Here is a 13,590-nt window from a genome sequence, read left to right as displayed (position 1 = left end):
CTGGCATTACTGCTTCCATATTTGAGCAAAAACCAATAACAGAAAAAGATAGAAACTTTCCTTGATACTGTCTTAAAAATACGTCTACATATTTACAACTTGATATAGCTGGAAGGCAGTTCTATGATCTTTCACCAGAAGATGAAGTTACTGACTGTATCTACGTCTACTAAGACCTTCAACTTGTCTCACTAAAACTGCACGCTAGCGGCAGCACCACTAATACTAGATTTTCAAATGTAATCTAACCATTTGTTTCTCTTTTTTTTTTCATAACCCATTACTGTATCTTGGAATTTCTTGAACCCATTTTTTCAAAGCCACACGAATTGAGAACCATTCTAGCACACTGAATAGCTCTGTCCATCTCATCTGAGCTATCCCAGTGGCAGCACGTGCTGACTAGAAATTGTCAGCCGCACTCTAAAAATCTAATTGCGATTCTGAATTGACATCCTGAGTTAGGAGATCAGTATAAAAAAGGTTCAGATCATTGTCATTGAAAGAATTTTTCATGGACTCTAGGAAACTTGAAGCCCGTTCATATTTGAGACCCATACTGTCAATACTGGGCAAGTAATAATCATCCAAACCACTACTGCCCCCAACAGAGTAAATGGATGACATGATATCTGGAGAATTTGGAGGGCTGTACAAGAGCACCCTCTTCTCAAGTACACATGTCCAAGCACGCTCCACAGTGACTTCCCACGTCTTAGCTGGCTTATCTGTGCCAAGTACCTGCACATGTCCAAAACAATTACTGTAATTACACCATTCACAGAGAGCTTTTATGTACATATAATGGTTAGAAATGCTTGTACTACTACCTGAACCCCCTCCCCCCATTCAACCCCCAAGCACTAAGGCTTGGGGATTGGGAAGGTAACACCTGAACTAAAGAGTTCAGAGAGAGCTAAATGAAACTAGTAAACTTGGAACTCTTCATTGTGTTTACAGAAGACCACATAGGACTTCAATGTACAAGTATATATAGGGCATAAATTTTAGCAGTATATGTAAACTATGCCCTTTTCTTTTGCATATATATTTTTTTATTAACCCATTATTGTATCTTGGAAGTTCTCAAACCTGTTTTCTTAATGCCACACATATTGAGAACCATATCAACGTGCTGAATAGCTTTGTCCATCTCATCCGAGCTCTCCCGATGGCAGCACGTGCTGCCAAGAAATTGTCAACAACATCCTGAAGATCTGATTGCAATTTTAAATTGACATTCTGAGTTGGAAGATCAGTATCAAAAAAGTTCAGATGATCGTCATCGAAAGAATGGTTCAATGACTCTTGGAAATTCAAAGCCTGTTCATATCTGAGACCCTTACTGTCAATACTGTGCAAGCAATAATCGTCCAAACCCCCACCAATCTTGTGAGAAGCCAAAAACTTGCTCACGTTAGAACTCTCTGTCCTGGGCAAGCTTGCAGTGTAAACATTGGTTAACAGTGGAAAGCTGCCCACAAGGGACGCTTCATCATCAAAAGAAACAACTTCCTCCCAGTGTTTGAATGCAGAAATAACCAAGTTGTGGGCATCAGCCTAATGGAAAAGGTTGATCATAATAAGTCAGAAAAAAAATAAAAATAAAAATAAACTCAGATTTGAGGTAATAAGAGGAGTGCCTTCTCAGTTTCAGACAGCTCATCAATTGGAACATACTGGCATTCCAAAAGTAGTCCCATCACTTGTCCCAGGACATTAAAGACCACACCACATTTTTGTTGAGAACTTGGAGGGTTGTACAAGAACATCCTCTTCTCAAGTATACATGTCTGAGCATGCTCCACAGTGACTTCCCACATCTTAGCTGACATACCCGTGCCAAGTATCTGCACATCGAAAAAAAATTCCTGTAATTACTCCATTCAAAGGGAGTTAAAGGTGTAGGGAATTCAACCAAAAATTCCTAACCTGTGAGAAACAAAACAAAATTGAGAAAACACACGTCAAAGAAAAAAAAATAATCACACGCACAAGACAATATTTACGTGGTTCGGCAATTTGCCTACGTCCACGGAGTTGTAGGGATTTCACTATTATCAGGGAAAAATACAATAGTGCACAAGAACACTCTCAAGAAACCCAAATCCCAATTACACCCTAGCACTCTCTCACATAAAAAATAAGAATAGAAGTTGGCTGCCTCTCTTTTCTCTATTTTCTCTCATGCGGCTTGCTCTCTAGGTTAATTGAAATTTTTCTATATGTGTTCTCACGGCTGCACTTGGAATAATATATATATATATATATATATTACTTTATGTAAAGTCGGCTGAAGTTATATATATATATATATATATATATATTACTTTATGTAAAGTCGGCTGAAGTAGGATTCCTAATACAACTTGTATTAGGTCAATCTATAGCTGGATTGGGCTTTATGGGCTTGTGGCAAATTCAAGCCACACTAACAAATCTCCACCTTGGCTTGAATTGATCAAGCTTCATGAGCAAACTCCTCCATCAGCTCCACCTTAGCCCTTAAGGGCTCACAAGCTGCAAACATTAGCCACAATCCTCCATAACACAATCCCTCATCCCTGCAACTCATCCTCCTGTCCTTAAGCTAGAAGACCAATTGAAGCTGCGCACAGCTTCAACTTCTCAATAGTGACACCCTTAGTCAACATGTCTGCCGGGTTCTTAGATCCACAAATCTTCTCAAGCATTACCAGCTTGTCTTCAACAAGGTAACGGATAAAGTGGTATTTTGTCTGTATGTGCTTCGACTTTGAATGAAAAGCCGAATTCTTGGCAAGAAAGATTGCACTCTGACTGTCACTGTGTAGAATGCCCATCTCCTGCTTCTTACCTAATTCATCTAAGAAACCATGTAGCCAAATCATCTCCTTTCTAGCTTCAGTTGCTGCAACATACTCAGCTTCTGTACTAGACAAAGTAACAATCTTCTGTAGATTTGAAGCTCATGATATAGCTGTACCACCCAGAGTAAAAACAAACCCAGTAGTACTCTTTCTACTATCAATATCACCAGCAAAATCAGCATCTACATAACCCTGCAGTTTCAAACTTGCACCTGTGAAGCAAAGACATGTATCTGATGAACCCTTCAGATATCTCAGAATCCACTTGACTGCCTCCCAATGCTGCTTTCCAGGCCTACTCATGAATCTGCTCACAACTCCCACTACATGTGCAATGTCTGGCCTTATACACACCATAGCATACATCAAGCTGCCAATAGCTGAGGCATAGGGCACCTTGCTCATGTGGTCCCTTTCTTCTTCTGTCTTCGGTGATTGTTCTTTACTTAGTTTGAAATGACTATCCAAGGGTGTGCTCACTGGTTTTGCTTCATTCATGTTGAACCTGCTGAGAACTTTCTTCACATACTCTGACTGTGAAAGCTTCAATGTACCATTAGCCTTGTCTCTAATGATTCTCATACCAAGGATTTTCTTTGCAGCTCCCAAATCCTTCATTGCAAACTGTTTAGACAATTGCTTCTTCAGATTATTAATCTCCTCAATGCTAGACCCTGCAATAAGCATATCATCCACATACAACAGTAATATGATGTAAGAATTGTCAAAAGACTTAACATAGCAACAGTGATCAGCTTCACATCTCTTGAACTCAATTCTATGCATAAAACTGTCAAATTTCTTGTACCACTGTCTTGAAACTTGTTTTAGGCCATACAAGCTCTTTTTCAGTTTGCATACTAAATTCTCTTGTCCTTGTGCAATGAACCCTTCCGGCTGAATCATGTAAAGATCTTCCTCCAAGTCACCATGAAGGAATGCTGTCTTCACATCTAACTGCTCAAGGTGTAAGTTTTCTGCAGCCACCATTCCCAGTACTAGTCTGATTGTTGACATCTTCACAACTGGAGAAAATATCTCTGTGTAGTCAATGCCTTCCTTCTGCTGGAACCCTTTAACAACTAATCTGGCCTTGTAACGTTTGCTACCATCATGCTCATTCTTTATTCTGTATACCCACTTGTTGTGCAAAGCCTTCTTTCCTACTGGCAATTCGGTCAGTTCCCATGTCTGATTCCCCAACAAGGAATCCATCTCATCTTTCATGGCTAACTCCCACTTGCTTGAATTCTCATCTTGCAAGACTTCATTATAACACTCTGGCTCATCACCATCAGTCAACAGGAGATAATTTAAAGCGGGTGAATAACGCTGTGGAGGTCTAATGTTCCTGGAAGATCTGCGGACTTCAGCTACAGGTGTACTCAGATCTACCTGTGAATTTACATTCTCCTTATCTTCTTCACCCCTTTTCTGGACAGTACCTTCAGTCAATTCATCTAAGTTGACAAACTCAGATTTCTTTTGATCTATCCCTGTAACATCTGACACTACAATTAACTTGTCCTTGTACATAACCTGTTCATTAAATATCACATTTCTACTTCTGATGATTTTCCTGTTTTGTTCATCCCAAAACCTATAGCCAAATTTCTCATCACCATAGCCAATGAAAAAACATATTTTAGACTTTGCATCAAGTTTACTACGAGCATCAGAATCAATATGAACATAAGAAACACAACCAAAAACTTTTAAGTGTGAAAACTTTACTTCTTTACCGCTCCAAACCTCCTCAGGAAGTCTGAACTCCATGGGAACTGAAGGTCCTCGGTTTATCAGGTAAGCTGCAGTACTAACAGCATCAGCCCAAAAAGTTTTTGGTAGTCCAGCATGCAACCTCATACTCCTAGCACGCTCATTGAGAGTTCTGTTCATGCGCTCAGCCACACCATTCTGCTGTGGTGTCCCAGGAATGGTCTTCTCCATCCTAATTCCCTATGCAGCACAATACTCACTGAACCCTCCATCTATGTACTCTCCTCCATTATCTGACCTCAAACATTTTACTTTCAAACCTGTTTCTGTCTCAACCATGGCCTTCCACTTCTTAAAAGTTTCAAATACATCAGATTTATTTTTCAGAAAATAAACCCATACCTTTCTGCTTGAGTCATCAATAAAAGTGATGTAGTACCTTGAACCTCCAAGGGATGCAACCGGAGAAGGCCCCCACAAATCAGTGTGTACTAACTCCAATTTTTCAGCCTTCGGTGTCCTGCCAGTTTTCAAGAAGCTCACCTTTTTCTGCTTTCCTAAGATGCAACTTTCACACATGTCAAAATCAATGGACTTCAATTCTGGTAGTTTTCCTTTTGACAGCAGCATCTTCATCCCTTTCTCACTCATATGACCAAGTCTGCGGTGCCATAGGCTTGTATCAATACTTGCATCAGCAACTGCAATTGTGTCTCTTGGACTTGAGGTCATGTACAGAGTACCAGTTTTCTTTCCACGAGCCAATACCCTAACTCCCTTTGTAACCTTCCAAGTACCACCAACAAATAGTATTGCATGTCCTTCATCATCAAGTTGTCCAACAAAAATCAGATTCCTCCTTAGGTCAGGAATATGTCGAACCTTCTCCAGTAACCAAACAGACCCATTGGGCAACAATATTCGAACATCTCCCATACCCACAACATCCAAGGCTGAACCATCAGCCAAATACACCTTACCAAAATCACCTGCAACATAATTTTGTATGATTTCTCGGTGTGGAGTGGTATGAAACGAAACTCCTGAATCCAAAACCCAATCATCAAGTGGGCTGTCTACTGCAAGAAGTAATGCATCATGTACCTCTTTTGTTACAGTATTAGCAGAATCATCTTCATTCTTCTTCTTAGGACTTTTGCATTGATTCCTAAAGTGACCTATTTTCCCACAATTCCAGCATTGTACTTGTTGGCCTGATCTAGATTTACTTCTGTTCCGATTAGAATTTCTGGATTTTGATCTGCCCCGATTTGAATTTCTGTTATTACCTCTGCCTCTTGTCTCAAGGTTTAGGGCAGAACCAGATCCTGAGGTTTCGCCTGCATCTCTTCGGCGAATCTCCTCAGCCAGAATTAAATCTCGTATATCATTGTACTTGAGCTTTTCTTTTCCTGTAGAATTGCTTACTGCCATCCTCATTGCCTCCCAACTGTTTGGCAAAAAAGCCAAGACGATCAGAGCACGAATCTCATCATCAAAATCAATTTCTATAGACGACAATTGATTTGTGATAGTGTTAAATTCATTCAGATGTTGTGCTACTGATGCATTCTCTGCCATCTTCAGATTGAACAGTTTCTTCATCAAGTGCACTTTATTGTTTGCTGACGGCTTTTCATACATACCAGACAAAGCCTTCATCAGATCTGCTGTGGTCTTCTCCTTTACAACATTATGTGCAACAGACCTAGACAGAGTTAACCTAATAACTCCCAATACCTGTCTGTCAAGAAGAGCCCATTCCTCAGCCTTCATAGCCTCAGGTTTTGTCCCCAAAAGAGGCAGATGCAATTTCCTCCCATAGAGATAATCTTCAATCTGCATTCTCCAATACGCGAAGTCTGTGCCATCAAACTTTTCTATTCCAGACGCCTTTCCTGCTTCCTCTACCATTGCTCCCACTCAAACCTAACCCTAGGCTCTGATACCAGTTGTAGGGAATTTAACCAAAAATTTCTAACCTGTGAGAAACAAAACAAAATAGAGAAAACACACGTCAAAGAAAAAAAAATAATCACACGCACAAGACAATATTTACGTGGTTCGGCAATTTGCCTACGTCCACGGAGTTGCAGGGATTTCACTATTATCAGGGAAAAATACAATAGTGCACAAGAACACTCTCAAGAAACCCAAATCCCAATTACACCCTAGCACTCTCTCACATAAAAAATAAGAATAGAAGTTGGCTGCCTCTCTTTTCTCTATTTTCTCTCATGCGGCTTGCTCTCTAGGTTAATTGAAATTTTTCTATATGTGTTCTCACGGCTGCACTTGGAATAATATATATATAAATATATATATATATATATATATATATATATTACTTTATGTAAAGTCAGCTGAAGTAGGATTCCTAATACAACTTGTATTAGGTCAATCTATAGCTGGATTGGGCTTTATGGGCTTGTGGCAAATTCAAGCCACACTAACAAATAGGGTTACACGTGTGAGTGAAGTCCCATATTGAATAAAGATGAGAAGAATGAGTGGTTAATATAACATAATTGAGCACATACCCATTGGGCTTAGGCCTTTTGGGTTAAAGTGTGTCTCTATATGTTATATTAATTACTCAAGGAAGCTCCCCAAGGTGTTTATCTCCCCGACAAGTGGTATCAGAGCCCATGGTGGTGTGCGGCGAAGGTGGTGAGGTGTTCATGGTCCCTACCCAGCGGGGACAGAGAAAACCTTAACGGCCCACACATAAAGATCTTGGAGAAGAAAAAAAAGCCCAACAAATGAATATTGCTAATGGTGCTAAATAATGGTGTGATGCAAGGTTCCCATGGACATGAACGTGCGGGGTTCCCATGGATGTGCGTGCGGGGTTGACACGTGGTTCCCATGGATGGCGTACGAGAGACTCATGGATGATGCATTGATGAAGTGAAAAGCCCATTAGGCAAGGGGGAGTGAGTAGGACTTGTTCATGACCCATAGAGAGGTCTTGAAGCCCACAGAGAAGCAGAGACTCACACGTGAGGGGGAGATTGTTGGGTTACACGTGTGAGTGAAGTCCCACATTGAATAAAGATGAGAAGAATGAGTGGTTAATAAAACATAATTGACCACTCATTCTTCTCATCTTTATTCAATGTGGGACTTCACTCACACGTGTAACCCAACAAAAGGGACATAAATTGAGTTCACTGAAGATCACATAGGAGTTCAATGTATGAGTATATATGGGACATAAATTTTAGTAGTATATGACTATAAGTATATTGTGCTTAGAACACTGATTAGGACCCTTTATTATAAGAAACAAAACATAACTCTAGCCCCAAAGAATAATACTAAGGAAGTAGACAAACAGATAACAGCGTCTGACATGGCCAAGAGGTATCCACGTCTCAACGGAACTTGAATTGGGATGTTTCTATAGCCAGCCATGTCAATGCATGTTCAACAGAGATATAGGTTGTGCCTGACTTAAGAACACAAGCTAACATCAAAATGTCTGTATCCCAATGGTGCACCAGCAACATTTTCCCATATGAATGCTTCCATCCAAAGAGAAAAAGAGAAAAACACCCTCAATAATGAGCAGACATCCTGATTTATCTAAACATAAGAGCTGTTAAATCAGTAAACTCTTTCTCATTTTCAGATTTTTAACAAATGCAGACAAGTAAATGGATACAACAATGCATCACTCTTTACAGAATATTACCCTAAATTCAGAAATCTAAACAAAACTTAGTAAGGAATACAAAAAAGTAAAAGTAATTGAGGTAAGTGCAGTTTATTTACATTTTGAAGCCTTGCAGGGTCTATGAAGAGTAGGGTCAAAAAATCCTTCACAGTATTGATGCTTTCACAACTCAAACACTTATGTAAAGCTCCATCTTTGCCAATATTTTCTAGTCTCCATACTTCATCGAACAAAGAAGGAGGGTGATGATTCTGGTACACTGCAACAAACTATTTTTTATTAGGCAAGTTTTAGGTAATTTTCATTTAAACCTCATAGTTTTAGATAAATTTCATTTAACCTTATAGTTTCAAATAGTTTCATTTAAAGTTTATAAGCCTTAGAGTTTTGGGTCCTTTTCATTTAAATCTTAAATGGGGTATGTTTCATCTAAACCTTAAATGAAATATAATAAGAATGAGACTCACTAGTCGGACAAAGATTTACAGGTATGAGTTCCATGATGGCACTGGAGTGAGCATGTTTCTACAAGTGGAAGCAATACGACACAAACGTCATTTCTAATAAGAAAGGAAGAAAGTAAAACAAATGATAGACTGAGATTGTGCCTCTTGAATTTCCAAGCTTAAAGAAGTCCCCTCTGAAACAAATGAAGAATGACCAGTTGGGAGTGGCTCAGCACATGAAGTTGAACTATGATTTGCTAGCATGAGTTCTGAATTGGCACTAAAGGGAGCATGTTCCTGCACATAGAAGCAATGTCAATACAAACATCATTTTTTAAGAATAAATGCAGATAGTAAAACAAATGATAAACTGAGATTGTGCCTCTTGAGGTTCCAAGCTTAAAGAAGTCCCCACCGAAACAAATGAAGTATGACCACTTGCAAGTGGCCAAGGACACGAAGTTGAACTATGATTTGCAAGCATGAGTTCTGAGTTGGCACTAAAGGGAGCAAGTTTCTGCAAGCGGAAGCAAGGTCAAATCAAACATCATTTCTTATTAGAAATGTAGATAGTAAAACAAATGATAGACTGAGATTGTGCCTCTTGAGATTCCAAGCTTAAAGAAGCCCCCACCGAAACAAGTGAAGTACAATCAATTGGAAGTGGCTCAGAACATGAAATTGAACTAAGATTTGCAAGCATGAGTTCCATGTTGGCACTGGAGGGTGCACGTTTCTGCAAGTGGAATCAATGTCAACAAAAAGTCATTTCTTATAAATAATTTAGATAGTAAAACAAATGATAGAATGAGATTGTGCCTCGTGAAGTTCCAAGCTTGAAAAAGTCCCTGCTGAAACAAATGAAGAATGACCAGTTGGACCTGGCCCAGGACACGAAGTTGAACTAAGATTTGCAACCATGAGTTCCGTGTTGGCACTAGAGGGAGCATGTTTCTACAAGTGGAAGCAATGTCAACAAAAACTTCATTTCTTAAAATAAGTGTAGATAGGAAAACAAATGATAGACTGAGATTGTGCCTGTTGAGGTTCAAAGCTTAAAGAAGCCCACGGAAAAACAAATGAATTCTGAGTAATTTCAGGAGAGTGTTCATTGTCCCTGTTAGGTGTGCTGAAGATAAATAGAATGAACAAGAGAGTTAAGGCATGCATAGAAGGCATATACAAAAGGATCTTAAATTCTTAATGAATGAAATCTGTACTTACACCCTATGATTTGTAAGCATGAGTTCCATGTTGGCACTAGAGGGAGCATGTTTCTGCAAGTAGAAGCGATGTCAACACAAACATGATTTCTTAAAAGAAATGTAGATAGTAAAACAAATGATAGAATGAGATTATGCCTCTTGAGTTTCCAAGCTTAAAGAAGCCCCCGCCGAAACAAATGAGGTATGAGTAAGTTCAGGAGAGAGTTCATTGTCCCTGTTAGATGTGCTGAAGTTATATAGAATGAAAAAAGAAGTTATGGAGTGCATAGAAGGCATATATAAAAGGATCTTAAATTCTTAATGAAAGAAATCATACTTACATCCTTATAGGATTTTCCAACCATTCCTTCCCACAAACCAAGGCCTCTACAATGTCAGGGTCACAACCAGTCAAGATTGGATTGATTGTCATAGTTTCAATACTGAAAGCAGAATTTGAAGTAGAAGTTGACTTTGGAATTGCCATCCTCCAAAGAGTAGGAGATTTTATAGCGGAACATCTTGACAAGTGATTTTTTAAGTGTGTGGTCCCACTTTTGCTTGACCCTGAAAAGTGCTTGTGACAATGTGTACACAAGGCCCGGCACTCCCCATCAACTTCAACTCTTTTGAAGTCATTCCAAACCTTAGATACTAACCTTCTTCGTTTAGATGATTCTCCACTTTGTATAGCGGAACACCTTGACAAGTGATTTTTTAAATGTGTGGTCCCACTTTTGCTTGACCCTGAAAAGTGCTTGAGACAATGATTACAGATGGCCCGGTAATCCCCATCAACTTCAACTCTTTTGAAGTCGTTCCAAACCTCAGATACTAATCTTCTTCGTTTAGAAGAAGTTGGGAGTGCTGAATTTACCTCATTTTGTATCTTAGAAGGTGAAGGTGCAGAGGTCTCTGGACATTGCATTTTGTTTGCTTCCTATCAACACCTACAAAAATAATACAACAGATGGTGAGACAAATTTAAACTATTTTAAGCTTAAAAGATGGAAATTTGAAATGTCCAAAACATTTTCATGCCACAATAACGAAGGATAAGCAAAAGAGCGAGAGACAGATGGGTAAACAAAGCACAGTTACATTTCATTATTGTAACATGGATCTAATTACTTTAAGTTTGTAGGTAACTTAACTTGCAACACACGCTATATTTCAAAAAATAGCCTTGCCACTTTTTTACCAACAGTAATCTAAAGTCATTTAGAATTTAAGTCAAGACAAAAGTTTCGTAGGGTAAGTATTTTGGTTCCAAAGTACTAGGCAATAATATTATCTCACCAATTAAATTTAGCATGAACTAGAATTTACCGATCCCATAAAAAGTTTATAAAATTATTTCCTAAACCAATTCCCCATAATAAAATGAATTATAAAACATAACAAATTATTATGTTACACATTTATATCATTAAAATAATCTAAAATAAACTATGATTTTTTTTTTAAATTTCTTACTTAGGTAATAAATTTTTAATTGGAGTATTATTTCAAATTTCTTAACATTTTAGTAATAAAGCATTGGTTTATAAAAACATGATTAGTGACCACATAACAATATTATACCGTACAACACATAACACTTACATTGAGTCACTTGACACAACCACATCATGTAAGAAGTAACTTTTGTTACCAATAGAACTAACTTGTATTGTTGGTGCACGCAGCTTTGAAAAGATTTAATTTTGAACCTGAATAATCACTTTTTCAGAAAAAATAATAATAATCCAGAATTTAATAAAAATGCATGTAACTTAATAATTATCACAATAAAGTTTTTTTTTTTTTTTTTATACAATAAAGTCTTCAAACTATGAAAGGTACAAATCTATTCACTATTCACCAACTGAAAAAAGAAGTAAAAGGCATGTTAATTCACATAAAACTGAAGGTACCATAAAATCCATTATAGTAAATTGTAATTACAAACTAAAAGAATTCTATGTATTATCATTCTCCTTAACATATAAAATACTTGGAATAGTTTAGACTTTAGAGTTATACTAATCAACAAAGAATACCGATAACAGTTTTTTTATATCACAAAAATAACACTGTCATTAACCTTCTTTTTTTTTTTGGATGAATATATTGTCATTTACTAATTCCAAAAGAACTCTCCAAATTTATACCTCACCTAAAAAAAAAATCAATAAAAAATCAATAACTAATTCCAAAAGAACTCTCAAAATTATACCTTGGTCTTAATTAGGAAACAATAACCTATTCCAATGAACTTAGCCATACAATTGACAAAACTATAAAACATTGAATCAAACATAGCGTTTTCAAAGACAAGGAAACCGGAAGATATGGTATAAGTAAACACCAAGTCCTCTGTTTCAGCGAAGAAGAAGAAGACAGACATTTGTTTGATTACACGTTAACAAAAACACTAATTCCTTTTCCAAAAAAAAAAAAAAACAAAAAACAAAAAACAAAGAAAACACTAATTCAAATATTCAGTTACCTAATTAATATATATATATATATATAAGTAAAAATTGTTACACACTTACCACATCACATTCAAAAAAATTTAAAAATAAATTATAATTTTTTCTAACTTTCAATAATAAATTTAACAAAAAAAAAAGAGCAATAAAGTTGTCAAAAAAAGAAAAGAAAAGAAAAGATACATTTGTTTGGTTACGCAATGCAAGAACTTGATTGAGCTCCCTCCACCAAATATCACGGCGGCACTCCGCTGCCACAGTCACCTCCCAATTTGCGACCAACACCACAGCTCTTGAGTTTTTGTTCTGCTACTGTGTTCTACTACTTCTCCAAGGAGTTCGCACTTTGCACACATACAAGTAAACATAAGACAAAGTACTAGAAATCCAGAATTGGATTTGGGATTGTTTTATAGTTGGCCCAGATCCGAATTGGTCCGAAATGATCCTGACCGTCCGACACACTTGTAGAAGAGAAAAGGGAGTGCCAGCCACCAGTCGAAGGAATAACAAGTGAAAAGACAAATTAAATTGAGATTTTTTTTTTTTGGAATAAAAATTGGAAGAACTGAAAAGTCTTATATATAATCCTTTTCTTTTCCCACAGGATCAGGATGCATGTTCATGTCTTCTCAAATGTAAGATCCGACAGAGTCCGATTACTTTAAAAATACATATATCCAACTCTGTCCGATTCCTTTTTCTTTCTTTTCTTTTTTTTTTTCTTTTTTTAAAATTCTGACTCGTTCAAATTACTTAAAAATTTTAAATCCGACTCAGTCCGATTACCCCTTTTTTTTTTTTTCTTTAAAAAAATGACTCATCGTTCCAAATTTTTTTTTGTGCCCAATGTCAAAAAGAAACAGTGGTGGGTGGCCACTCTCCAGAAGCAGGACACTTTTTTTCCTTCTTTCTCACGAAAGAGCTATATACTGGAGCCACCATTTGTGGCACAACTCGGCCATATGGTGTGTTATGATTACTGGGAGAGATGGTGGGACATTTCGTCACTAATTACAACTCGTTATATGAGTAAATTGTGGTACAAGTGGTGAAATTAAAATTGGTTCTCATGAAAACTTTATGCGGTAGAGCTTTAAATGAAGTAAGTAGTTGATAAATAATTTAAGCTTGCCATGATAAAGGATTTGTTCATATTTATTTGTTTATGAACAAGTCAAAGTTAAGCTTTTATTTTAAGCTTGTTTAATAAAG

The 13,590-nt window shown here is 37.3% G+C and overlaps 1 protein-coding gene across 1 annotated transcript; it reads right to left on the bottom strand.

The window, feature by feature from the left end:
- Nucleotides 1-264: 264 nt before the first annotated feature.
- On the bottom strand, nt 265-9,614 carry LOC115964357. The gene is made up of 9 exons (XM_031083688.1): nt 9,513-9,614; nt 9,295-9,429; nt 9,076-9,210; nt 8,856-8,990; nt 8,715-8,772; nt 8,346-8,506; nt 1,644-1,850; nt 1,093-1,560; nt 265-741 (listed from the first exon to the last, which is right to left on the bottom strand). Exons 1-9 carry the CDS (start codon nt 9,612-9,614, stop codon nt 424-426), a joined length of 1,719 nt encoding a protein of 572 aa, XP_030939548.1. The 3' UTR covers nt 265-423.
- Nucleotides 9,615-13,590: the final 3,976 nt, after the last annotated feature.

Source organism: Quercus lobata, chromosome 10, assembly GCF_001633185.2.
Source record: "Quercus lobata isolate SW786 chromosome 10, ValleyOak3.0 Primary Assembly, whole genome shotgun sequence".
NCBI classification, from domain to species: Eukaryota; Viridiplantae; Streptophyta; class Magnoliopsida; order Fagales; family Fagaceae; genus Quercus; species Quercus lobata.
Note: the sequence above shows the minus strand (reverse complement) of the source record. Positions and strands in the feature narration are given on the sequence as shown.

Excerpts from the sequence above, each read along its gene's own strand:
- LOC115964357 (XM_031083688.1), bottom strand. The coding sequence starts at position 9,614 with ATGGTTGCAAATCTTAGTTCAACTTCGTGTCCTGGGCCAGGTCCAACT. Across the intron at positions 1,851-8,345 it reads ACCCTGCAAGGCTTCAAAAT|ATACTTGGCACGGGTATGTC; the intron begins GTAAATAAACTG and ends TTCGATGTGCAG. Across the intron at positions 742-1,092 it reads GTGTGGCATTAAGAAAACAG|GTACTTGGCACAGATAAGCC; the intron begins GTTTGAGAACTT and ends GGACATGTGCAG.